This window comes from Myotis daubentonii, chromosome 5 (assembly GCF_963259705.1).
Source record: "Myotis daubentonii chromosome 5, mMyoDau2.1, whole genome shotgun sequence".
Taxonomy (NCBI): Eukaryota; Metazoa; Chordata; class Mammalia; order Chiroptera; family Vespertilionidae; genus Myotis; species Myotis daubentonii.
This window is the reverse complement of record NC_081844.1, coordinates 107,742,507-107,755,129: the sequence shown is the minus strand read 5'-3', so window position 1 is coordinate 107,755,129 and position 12,623 is coordinate 107,742,507. Positions and strand designations below refer to the sequence as shown.

At 57.6% G+C, this 12,623-nt stretch overlaps 1 protein-coding gene across 6 annotated transcripts in view; it reads right to left on the bottom strand.

Moving 5' to 3' along the window:
* The window catches only part of HRH2 (histamine receptor H2), a 46,380-nt gene that overhangs the window by 24,799 nt on the left and 8,958 nt on the right, over window positions 1-12,623 (bottom strand). For 4 of the 6 annotated variants that reach the window (XR_009453135.1, XR_009453136.1, XM_059699238.1 and 1 more), the window contains exon 2: window positions 6,722-8,638. Coding sequence is in view for 4 of the 6 variants with exons in the window: in XM_059699238.1 (XP_059555221.1) it covers window positions 6,722-7,797 (1,076 nt within the window). In the remaining 2 variants the exon portion in view is untranslated. The remainder of the gene's footprint in view (window positions 1-6,721; window positions 8,639-12,623) is intronic. The other 2 variants (XM_059699239.1, XM_059699237.1) reach the window with 2 other exon arrangements.

Genomic DNA, 12,623 nt, shown 5'->3' with positions numbered 1-12,623 from the left:
TTTTTTTGAAGTGGTGTGTGTGAGGGTGGGGGTGGGTGCATGACTAGAAGAATGGCATTTTGTGACTGGAAAAAATGACATGGAATTCAAATTTCCATGTGGGCAGCCTGCTCCTTGCACCGGGGTTTCGGGAAGGAAGCCCAGAGTTGCTTCTGCTGGCCAGCTGCGTGCCCTGGGGCCGGTTCCCAGGACAACTGGCCTCCTACTTGTTTGTTTACCTGGCACGCACCTTTTCTTATGGTACAAAGAGCCTAGCAGTGGCCTGAAAGCATAGCTCCCCTTCCCTCCCCATCACAGCCCCTGGGAAGGCAGTACACAGCAGGTCTGAGTCAGAAGAGCCGGGAGGAGGTGTAGGTGGGAAAGGGCAGGGCTGAGGGTCTGCAAGAAGCCAGCAGGAGGATGGGGCTGGCTTCAAAAGCACAGTCACCTGGGGGTAAATGAGGGCTTCTCTGCCTTTCAAGTGACTCCTGGGTGGTCATGGTTTATTCTCCTTGATTTCTGAGGCTGTAAAGGCTTTCCATCTCCTCTCCCTCAGCTCCCCTTCCCCTGACTCCCTCTCAGGGCAGAGGGGGTCTCACTCCCCAAACTCTCTGAAGAGATGAAGATGAAAGGATTAACCCCTTGTTGGAGCCGCTGCCCTGCCCAGCGCTGTGCAGAAGTGCGGGCCCTGCAGCCCGGGGAGCAGGTGTTCTAAGGCCACCAGGGCAGGAGGTAGGGACTGGGGGCGTGGGCACCTGGGGGCCAGGACATAGCCTCATGCCTAGAGCAGCCCACCGGGGCCTGCAAACAGCCAAGAGCTGCCATCAAGTCCAAGTACTTGGTGAAGGAGAAGGGGGACTATGGAGGGAGGGGAAGGGGTGAAACCGAGGGAAGGAAAACACCAAGCAGAAGAGAGGAAACACGGGAAGGAAGGGGAAGTAGAGAAGAAATAACCTCAAACACACTCGAAGGAGCAGGTGGGAAAGAGCAGGCGTTTAAGAATGTCCAGAACAGGCAGATCTACAGAGATAGAAAGAGAGCAGGTTAGGGGCTGCTGGGGAGGAGGGGTTGCGGGGTGACAGCTAAAGGCTACGGGTTTCTTTGGGAGGGGGGGCGGTGGGCAGTGAAAATGTTCTCAAATCCATTGTAGTGATGGCTGCACAACGCTGAGAATGCACGAAAAGCTGGGGACTTGTAGACTTGAAGTGGGAGAATTGTGCAGTATGTGGAGTACCTCCCAGTGAAACTGTTCTATAAAAGACAGACAGTGAGCAAAAAGAGGCAAAGTGAGAGGAGAGGGAGAAAGATGGATGGTAAAGAACAAAATCATGTCTGTTAAAGGACCTGCCATGTGCCGGGAATTGTGCTCCGTGCCTGAGTCCCTGACTCCCTTTTATCCTTGCGACTAACTCTGCAGAGTGAATTCTCATAGGTTTATGGGTAAGGAGGCTGCCGCTCAGACTGTCCAGTGACTGGCCCAATGTCACCCAACCAGTTTATGGTGGGGCCAGGACTATCCAGGGCTCCCTAATTTCCACGCCGAGGCAGGAGAACACCCCTCAGCCTTGTGGTGCCATCGCCAGGCACGGAGGGCACAGGTAGCAAGGAGCCAGCAGGACATGCTGCAGGGGGCAGCTGGGCCCCTCAGGGGAGGGAGGGGGCAAGCTGTTCTGGTGCCTCTGCAAAGGAATGCTGGAATCAATGTGCCAAAGGGTTAGACTATGTTAGAGCCCAGATGACACCAGTCAGAAAGTTCAGGCTCTTGAAGGGGTGACTTATGGGAAACTTCCTTTCTGAGCAACAGCTGCTGCTTTCCCTCCCACGGCCTCGTCTGCCTGCCTAGACGGGACTTACAGCAGGACAGACGCCAGCTGCACCCTCCCTGGGCCCAGCCTCTGGCCCGAAGAGGCCCTGCAGACTGGTGGACAGTGTCTGGGTTGTCGGGGACCTCACCCCAGCTCGGAGCACTTCCTGTGCTTTTGACACAGGTCTCCTCACCTTCCTGGGCTCGCCTGTGACGTGGCAAGGGGAGGGGCCTCTCTCTCCTCTGAGACTCTGACACTGATTCCGCTGGGAGGCCTGCCCCTGATGCCAGCAATTTGGAGGGAGGCCCATTGTGACGTCCAGTTTAGAAAAGGGGAACCAGGAACTTCTGAGCTCCCACGAGGTTCCTGGAACTCTCCTCTCTGAGACCTGGTTTCCTGCTCTCTAAAGTGGAGGCAGTATTATTCACTTCTCTAGGGGACCTAGAACAAGACATTCATTCATTCATTCATTCATTCATTCATTCATTCAACAAATGTCTTATGCCAGGCCCAGTGCTCAGTGTTAGGGACACAGCAGTGAACATCACAGACATGGGCCTGTCCTCGGGAGCTCACAGTCTGGGGAGCAGCCATTAGTCACGTAGGATGTGCCAAGAGGGGTAGGAAGATGGCCTATGGGGTGCAGGGCCTTGGTGGTCGGATATTTGATTCTACGGGCACCAGGAGGGGCGGTGTGTAATCCCATTTATGTGGGGACACGCTCTCTCTGGCTGCGGAGGGAAGGAGAGCGGACAGAGAGGAGCGCTGGCGGGAGAGGTGGGGGACCCCTTGCCTCCCTTTGTACCTCTTCTCCTGAGGTCTTTCTGGAGCCCCGACTCTAGTCTCTGGGTACAGGAGTATCACCGCTGCAGGCCTGGGCTCTGTAGGAATGGGGAAGTGCCACGCCCAGGGAGGGAGACTGCTGATACCCAGGAGTGTGTGAATATTATCTCCCTGCCGGGGAGATTGCTCAGAGCCAGTGAGTGCTGGGAGAAGGACCCGGCGTCCGGGCAGCCGTCCAGAGATACCAGGGCCCCTCCCAGCCCCTCCCGAGCTTGCCGTGGGCCTCAGATAGGTCACTTAGCCCCCTGTGCCTTAGTTTCCCCATCTGGTACCTTTGAGTCTGGGTTAACTTCAAATCTAGGCAGCACTTCATCATGGAAAGAGCTCAGGCTTTGGGGTCAGACAGCTTAGGCTCGAGTCCTGGCTGCCACGGATGAGGCGGTGTGGCCCGAGGCTGGCTGCTCTGCTCCTGGAAGCTGCTGCTGCTGGGGGCCATGCTTTGAGAACCCTCGAATAACATGCTTCAGAGAAATGGGCCTCTGCTCTGCTCAGTGCTGTGCCCCAAACTGCAGGCACGCAGCAAGCAGATCCCTGGTGTGTGCTCATGAATGAATGCGCTCAGGGCAGGAGGGGTGGAGGGTGGCTGGGTGGTGGCAGGAAGCGGTCAGGGACCAAATCATGAAGGGCCTCCAGTGACAGGCGAAGGAGCTGGGACTTGCAGTAGCTGAACACCCCCTCCACCCCCACAGGTCCACACCCTCATCAGCAGAAAGGGGCTCTGTGATCTGATTGGGTAAGGAGTTTAGGGTGGGGAGGGTATCCTGGATTATCTCCGGGCTCTGAGTGTGGCCACAGGTGCCCTATTGTAAGAGGGAGGCGGGGGGAGTCTGGCTACAGAGGAGAAGGTGTGAGGGTGGAGGCAAGAGGTTGGGGGCGTGGGAGGAAGGGGCCATGAGCCAGGGCGTGTGGTGGCCCCCAGAGGTTGGAAAAGACAAAGAAACAGGTTTGCATGGGAGCCTCCAGGAGGAGCCGGCCCTGCCAACATCTTGATCTCAGGCTCTAGGCCTCCTGAACTGTAAGAGAATGCATTCCTGTGTTTTCCGCCACGAGGTTCATGGTCATTAGTTACAGCAGCCCTCAGAAGCTAACACAGCCTCTACTAGTAGAAGCTGAGGTTCTGAGCAGGGGAGAGGCTGGGGCTGGGGATCAGAGAGGAGGCAGGTGAGGCTGTCCCGGGCGGAGGGGAGAGTGGGTGAAGGAGGCCAGTTGGGGTCAGGAAGGGGCAGACAGAGCATCCTGCTGGGAGGTGGCTGCTGGCTGGGTACAGGCCAGCTGGGCCTCTCTCTCCTGAGTCTCCCCTTGGCTGACCCTGCCGCCACCCCAAGGGCAGGCCCAGATCAGTCCCTTGGAATTCTTGCTTCAGCAGACAGCCCCACCCCCTTAGAAGCGATAAGGGTTCTCAGTCAGGTCAACACTGGGTTTTGTCCCTAGACGGACACCAGGAAGGACATGCTGTTGGCACCAGGGAAGCTGGGAGCTGACCTTCTGGAGGGTCATTCAAGGCCCTGATTGTCCTGGCAGCCTTGGTGGGAAAATCTATTCTTGGCCTCCCCCAAACCCCTTACCTGGTTCCCCATCCTCCCCATGCCTCCCCACCAGACCCCTCCGCCAGTCACTGCTTCCCCAGGGTGTTCCCTAGCCGCCCTGTGACTCAGGCCTCTCAGCTGGCCTCAGTGCCCTCCTAGCCCCCCGCCCACGGTGGCCCTGAGGATCAGAAGAGCAGGTGGGCACTCACACCTCCCAGTGTGCCCGCACCCACAGGACTGTCTGGAATGGGGGCAGCTGTTTCTGTTGATGCTCAGACCTTGGCTTTGGCTAACCCACTAGCTTGTGTCACTGGGCAATTTAATTAACTTCTGAGACTCAGTTTTCCCATCTGTAAAGTGTAGACTAAACAAGCACCTACTCATGGGGTCGTGGGAGAATGAAACGAGGCCACGAGTCTGAAGGGTCCACCACCCTGGATGAGCGGGTCTTTCCCGTCCGTGTTCAGGCTCAGCTCCCTGGCCCGCTCCCTGGGACGGGCTGCCTGGGCCACATGCCGCCTCACCGGGCGCTCAGCGCCCTGTGTTTCGATCCTTGGCACGTGCTGCACGAACCCCGGCCAGTCTGCTCCTCGGCTTCACCCCGAGCAGCTACAGGCGGCTCGAGTGGCAGCGTGGGGTGGGGATCTTGCCTTATCTCCCTTGGCACCCTTAGCTGGGGACAGAAGGACCACACACAGAAACAATGGCAAGATTGTAAAGCCGGCAGCCAGTGGTGCCCAGTGAGTGCCAGCTCTTCTGAAGTGCTCGCTGAACGTTTCCGTAAGGATTAGGGCTAGAGCAGCCTGTGCGCCCGGAGGGCACACAGGTCTGATCAGGAGGGAATGGTGTGCACGACCTGACTGAATCACGGCGGCGCCTTCCCAAGAGTCCACACCCCCCGCTTTGTTCTTTGTTTAATTCTTGAACTAAATCAACTTTTCACTCAGGCTGCTTCCTGAATGAGGGAGTGTGGCGGGACACGGACGGGCATGAAGGCTCCGGATCTGCATTATGGAGAGGCACCTGCAGATGGCTTTGAGAGGGAGATCTAGAGGCCGGGAGGCTGGGAGGAGGCTGGGAGGAAGCTGAGTGCAGCAGGTTAGCAGTGGATGGGGTGGAGGCTGCAAGGGCCAGAAGGGACCTGGGCTCAGGGGTCTGGTTGGACAGTGTTCCCCCACAATGATGCACAGAGACCAGATCCCAGAGGGTGTGGGTCTGCGGTGCCCAGCCACGCTTTCCTTGAGACGGACACAGTGCTCAAGAATGAACTTGCATCCATGGCCGTCCCAGCGCCCGATGGCCTCCCCTAACTCACACATGCTTCGGGCAACTCTGGGAGGTGAGCAGGGCAGTGCATGAGGACAGGCCCTACACTCTATGAGAAGAGGAGACTGAGGCCGGGACTTGCTCCAGCGAGGGTGAGTGAGGGCAGAGCTGGGAAAGGCCCAAGACGCCATCCCTGTGCTCAGCACAGTTCTCAGCCTGCAGTGGGAAGCTGATAAATGTTTGTGGACGAATGAATGGGTCAGTAACGGGACCGGCATTCTGGGGGCAAAGGCATGGTCCGCAGAGGAGAAAGGACAGTGACGCCCACTGAACGCATCTGTGTGGCAGGTGTTCTCCCGCACCCTGTCACTCACTCCTCTCACAGCCCCCCACGCCTCCCTCTCCACGCAGCGCCTCTCCTTGCCGCTCAAGCCTCTGGTGCCGCTTCCCATTTAACACCTGCATTGCCTTGGTCACCCGTGGATTTGTCTAAGTCTCATTCTGATCCCGTTTATCTTTTAAGCCTGGAGTCTCCTTGGGGACTGATCCAGGGACATCCTTCCTCGTAAATCTCCTGCACCCCGTGCACCCAGCGTCCCCAAGCCCATTTTCTCATGGCCGCCTAGATTCTGCATGGTTCTCTTCTCCTCCCTCACAGACCAGGGACGCAGGCCCTGCACTGCTGGCCCGGCTCATCCTTCTCGCCCACATCTGAGGGGACAGCCAGAGCCTCTTTCAGAGCACAGAGCTGCCCCCTGCTCCTAAGTCTTCCGTGCTCCCCTAAGACCTCTGGTACAGAGTCCCAGCCCCTGCCTTCCCAGCTGGGCCAGTCCTGTGTCTCCTCTGACTTGAGTGCCCCCAGCGTAAGAGCTGATGCATAACAGGTCAGTGGAGCAGCTGGGCTTCTCATTTCACCCCCAGGCACCAGCATTCGTGCACGGCCCCCTGACGGCTGCCTGCAGCATGTGAGTGAGCACTTATGACTGCTAGGTCCGTGGTAGGGTTGGGCCTTAAACTGAGGACTTCTGATTGTCAGGACAATGTAGCTGGAACAAAAGGCCCACAAGTTCTGGAGCTGGGGGCCTCTGTCCAGGTCCTAGCCATGTGGCCCTGGCCAAGTTGTGGTCCTTTTAAAGTGGAGGTGAAGTGTTTCACCTCCATAGGCATGATAGCACAGCCCAAGGTTTGCGAAGTCCTCATGAAGAGGGCCAGCACCTTGGGAGCAGTGGCCACCGTGATGGTCACCATCAGTGGGACCTCTCCGTGTGCCCCTGTCCTGGACAGAGGAAGCCAGGGCGTTACCTGTCTGTGGCTCCCCGGGGTGCCATGACCTCTCTGCCACTCCACACCTGCAGCTTCAGGGGCTTCTCTTCCTGCTGCCTGGGTCCCTGGCTCCGAGTCCTGGGGAGCCGAGAGCTGTCGTACCTCAGAGAGGCGTCGTGGGTGTTGCAGCTGGCATACCTACAGCGCAGGAGCTGCTGGTACGCCGTGCGGAAGTCCCTGTTCAGTGCGGCGTACAGGATGGGGTTCAGGGCCGAGTTGGCGTAGCCCAGCCACAGAACAACAGCTTCGAAGGTCTTGTTGACGGCGTCATCCCCTCTCAGCCCCCGGTAGACAAACACGGTGAAGTAGGGGAACCAGCAGACGATGAAGGCCCCCATCACGGTGGCCAGCGTTACAGTGGCTTTGTGTTCCCTGATGGTGGCCGCCTTCCAGGGGCCAACGTGATGGATCCTCTTGGCCTGCTCCCGGGCGATCTTGAAGATGCGGAAGTAGGTGATACACATGACCAGCAGAGGCACGTAGAAGGTGACCAGCCCGTCCACCAAGCCATACACCAAGTTGACCTGGACTTTGCAGGGCTGGATGGTGTGGTTGACCCTGCTGGTCTCGTCCCTGATGTTCCAGCCCAGGTGGATAGACAAAAAGGACAGGGTGATGGAGACGGCCCAAATCAAGACCAGGGAGACGCCAACCCGGACCGGGGTGATGAGCACGGGGTAGCGCAGGGGGTCCGTGACGGCGCAGTACCGGTCGAGGCTGATCATGAAGAGGTTGAGGATGGAGGCCGTGCAGAGCATCACGTCCAGGCTGGTGTAGATGTTGCAGAAGACCTTGCCGAAGCTCCACCTGCAGGAGAGCTGGTAGAAAGCCGAGAAGGGCATCACCAGGAGGCCGAGGAGCAGGTCGGTGATGGCCAGGGACACGATGAAGCAGTTGGTCAGGCTGCGGAGCTGGCGGTTCAGGCCCACGGCCAGGCAGACAACCACGTTGCCGGCAATAGTGATGAGAATGAGGATGGTGAGTGCCACACTGACGGTGACCTTGAACGTGGCAGAGTCCAGGCAAGAGGAAGCGGCCGTGTCGTTGGACTCCATCCTGGGACCCCGAGCTCCTTCCTCAGCCACAGCCCCTAGCTGCTTCTCTTCCAGCTCCCCAATGTGCCAGTTTTGTCAGCCACTGGGCTCCAGGCTGCCCCACAGAGACGAAAGGGAGTATCCAATTGTGGCAGGCTACAGTAATCGACTCAGTGCTTTTTCTAGAAATAAATAAAGTCAGTCTCCTAGGAGGTGTTGGGCAAGAGCATGAGCATGAACAGAGAGGAGGCAAAGCTGGTGGTTCAAACTCCAGTCCTCAGCTTGCCCCTTCAGAGCTGGCTCCCTCCTGGGCCTGGAGCAGGCATTGTCTCTCCAGGTTCTGCAGAGAGACAGGCACTGGGGCATGTGTCTGGAGGTGGCTTAGGTTTTATGAAGGAGGGATCATGTGGACAGGTGGCCGCATCCTTCTCCATAGCTGACAGCCGCTCCCATCCACGAGGCCTGGGTCACGGCTGCTGCATCTCCCTCTTGGGACCACTGGAGAGCAGGAGCTGAAAATGCAAAGGCCGGGTGTTGAGTGCTTTGAAACCAGACCAAGAGCGTGACCTGATTCAGGATGAATCTTCTCGACCTTGACCTCCCTGCACGGCACCAGGAGGCCTGGGGCCAGTCTGGATGCCCTTCTTTGGAGGCACTGAGGCAATCAGACTGCGCCGTGGGAGGAGGAGGGGAGTCAGGATGCAAGGGGCTGCCCCGTGTGTCACCGCTGAGACAAACAGGGAGGGGCTGTTTGTTTGGAGAAAGAAAGATCTAGACGCAGACTCCAAGCTCTGGGAGGCGGGCTGCGTCGACTTGTTCAGTGCTGGTTCCCCACACCTGGCCCGCAGCTGGGCATTGGAGTCTGGTGGACAAATCATAGAATGAATGAATACGTAAGCAAATGTAACACATTCACGCTGATACAGTGCCGAGAACAGCGCTCAATGCTGTTGTTTTACAGAGTGTCACTGCGCCCTAAACCAGGGGCCACGAACTGTGTCAGGAAAACATTTTCTGCTCTGCACCCCATGGTTGGTCTGTGTCACCTCTGGTGCCGTGGAAGGAAAGTCAGCTACACAGACGACGGGCACACGAGGAAGCGCGCTGGGCTCCAGGGAGACCTTACCTCGGACCCTCACATTTGAGTCTCACATACGTTTCACAGGTCACACAGTATTTTCCTTATATTGCCTCCAGCTCTTTACAACCATTTCCGAACAATCGACAAACGTGGAGGCTATTCTTAGTTCCTGGGTGGCACGATCCAGGCAGAGGGCCAGACTGACTGCTGGCATAGTGGGCTCACCGCGCCCCACCCACCACCTGCTCTAAACATCTCTCTAGTTTTTACTTATTTGGCAACACATGTGGTCCCGCATCCAGGTCAGCTGATACAGAATTCACAAAATCTCTCTAATGGCCGCATAACAGTCCAGGGGCCAGATGTGTGTGTGGGGTGGCTGGCCACAGTTTATTCTGTCATCCCCCATCATGGGTATTTGGGTGGTTTCCCATCTGTCCCTCCCCCCTCCCTCCTGTCCCACTGCAAACATCACTTCCGTGGGGCTGAACACAGTGCCTCTGGGGGAAATCTCAGCGATTCCCTCCTGGCGGTGATGTCCTGCGGTCCCGATGGATGCAGGTTGGTTCCTGGACCCTTTCACAGGGGCTGCTCCTGGTTCCCCAGCCCCGACCGGCCCCTGGGACCTGGGAGTGTGCAGAAATCCAGGCGGCAGCAGAACCTCTCGGCAGCAATCTCACCTCCCCTGTGACATAGCAAGCCTCTCCCAGGCTCTAGCCTGCAGTGTTCTGCACTCTGGACTCGAGAAGCGTCATTTAATCGTAACCGCGGCCCACGGCTCCCGGTCGCCTCCTGCTGCTCCAGCTGGCTCAGCTGCCAGGCCTCCCGAGCTGTGCCTCTGGGTATTATTTTTGGGAGATCCTTTCATTACATAAAAAGCACAGACACCCGCTCGCACTGCAGCACTCAGTTAACTTCGGAGATGGCGGCAGCAAGGGCATTGCTTGGAGAATCCTTATTTCTGATCAAAGTATTCTCTGAGCTTCCTTAACAGCCCGGTATGGGCATTTCGGCATTGAACCGGCATTTTAGTTCATGTTTGGGGGTTTTCCAAACCGAATGAACCAGCGTCTCATAATTAGAAATTCATTGTCCCCTCCCTTCCCCCTCCTTCCTTCATTCTCTCCTCCCCTCTCTCCTATTCAGCTCACATTTCTTTCAGAGCCTTCAGTGTGCCAAGTGCTGGCTGCAGGTGCTGGAGGCCGGAGATGACCGAATAGCAGTGGTTCCTTTTTCCAATGAGAACCACACCTGTTAAGTTTCTATTCTCCAGCCCAGGTACCTGGAGTTCCTAGTGACCTTCTGAATGGAGCACTATCCATTCCATACCTGTAGGTCCTGAGAGGTCCATGGCACCCCCAAGTTCATCATCATGCCTGCCTGATGCCCCAATGCCTCTCTCACTGCTTCTCACCCACAAAATCCCAGAAGAAATGCCACCGAAGGAATATTGTCTGCCAACTGGAGGGGTGAGGCCACTTAGAAAAGAACCAGTCTGGGGGCTCCTCCCCATCAAAGTTCACCCAACCGAGTCCAGCCCTCTCCTTCCCTCCTCACTGGGGGGTGAAATGAAGTTCCCTCTCGGGTTTTAAGTGCCTGCCCCCAGGCCCCGTCCTCAGGGAGCTGGCCACAGTGCAGCAGCCAGCAAGTTGGGGGAAGCAGTTCTGGCTCCTTTGATTGGGGTTCTCACGCAGCCTGGAAGATGAGTCTGATTTTCTAGGCAAGAGCTTACAGCAGGAAGAGAAACAGTGTTCATCCGGCAACACTGCACGAGGCCCCTCCGGGCGAGCAGCGGGTGGTCTGAGAAATAGGGGGCTGGATCCATGTTCTGCAAAAATTGATGCTGAGAGAAGTGAGGGGAGCCCCAGGGGCTGAAAACAAGGGCTTGGGCATTGGCAGGATCTGGGTTCTAACTCCGGTGCTGGCACTAGCAGCACGTGACCTTGGGGTGTTACTACATGCTCTCTGAGCCTCAGTTTCCTCATTTGTAAAATGGGAGTGATACTCTGTCTTCCTTCACTTGGTGGCTGTGAAATAAATGCAGAGTAAAGGTATGGACACCAGCACCTGGCATGTGGCAGGTCATATTACTTACAGTAACGTTATACAGCTATTACAGACGGTTCCCAGCTTACGATCTTTCAACTGTAAAGAGAGTTGGAAAGCAATGTACGCATTCGGTAGAAATCATTCTTCGAATTTTGAATTTCGACCTGTTCCTGGTTAGCGGCGTGTGGTGCGTGTGTGACACTCCCTCCTGGTGCCGGACAGGGCCAGCCCCCTGATCAGGAGGGTGGGGAACCACCAACGCCCTCCATTGCAGTAGCAACTGCACTTTCGAGCTGCAGTGTTTTCAACTTCATGGTTTATTGGGATGTCGCTCCATCATAAGTCAGGAGCAGCCGTATCTTATAACAATAAAAACGCTAGTTTTGGTATTGTCTGAAGCCGCACTCCAGCTTTGTTGAGTGCCTTCCGCGTGCAGACACTGCTGGGCTCTGGGGTCACAGGGTGAGCGCGGCAGACATGCCCTGGCTCCTCTGGGGGGTGAGGGGGGGCGGGGACGGACACACTGCGACGACACTCATTCACTGCAGCTGTGTGGAGGTATATAAAGGGGACGCACAGCATATGCAATGGGGGGCCGGACCTGGCCTGGGGGATACCGAGGCTTCCCGAGGAGGGGATACTTGAGGGGAAGGAGGTAACTCAGGGAAGATGGGGACAAGCAGGCTCCAGACAGGAGCCTGTGGAAGCGTGGAGGCGGAGACGGTGTGGTTTAGGGTGTGTGTGGGAGCGGATGGAGGGCGATGTGACTGGAAGGCAGGAAGGGGCTCCCAGGCCCTGCTCACCTGCTGTGCATCGGGTGGGGGTGGCAGCTGAGGGTAGGCCTGAGCCAGCCCTGCTCACCACCCGCTGTACCACAGGTCCCTGCGTCCCAGGGGAGGTAGTTCCTCTCCTACGTGAGCCATAACTTCTCAGCACTTTGCCCCGTAATCGGCCGCGTCATCTGTTCTGGCGACCTGGGGCTGAGGCCCCTGTCGGGAAGCTCAGCCGGGTCCCAGACGTGGGGACTTCTGTCATCGGGGCAACGTGTGCATTTAGCTTTTCCTGTAGAGCGAGAAACCACCTTCTGGGCGTTTCAAAGCAATGGCGGGATTCTTTGCACGTGCAGCACCAGGCACTTCCTCCTTCGCAATATCAGCAGGTCTTTCATCTCTGTGGTTACAGATTTGTACCTCCTTCCTCGCAGTGGGCTAGACGTTTGGTAAAAGCCTCGCAAGACAGTAAAGGACTTCCGGTCGAGGCCGCTCCTGAGAGAGAGAGGCCCGGGCTCCCGGTCCGAGCTGGGGACCCTGGGTGCTCAGGCTGAGTACAAGGGCATCATCCTTGACTCCCGTCCTGTCCTCAGCAAGGCCCGTGGCTCCTGCCTCGGGAATGTGTCTGTCTCGGCAGTGGCTGCTTTCCTCGGCCACTGCCAGCATCCTGGTCCTGCTCCAAGGCAGCGCCGCCTCTTGCCTGGGCCTCTGTGAGCTCTCGTTGGCCTCCCTGCTCCCTGCCACCACCAGCGCCCGGCCGCTTCTGCCCTGCCCGTGCTGCCCAGCTCCACCCTCCCCTCGGCTCACGGGCCCCTGGGGATCTGCGCCCCACCCCTCTGACCTCCGACTTTACCCCCAGCCTTAGTGCTCGCTTGGCCACACCCGCCTCGCTCCTGCACGGTGGCCTGAGGTTTGCCACTGACCGGGACGTGTGTATCGTGAATAGA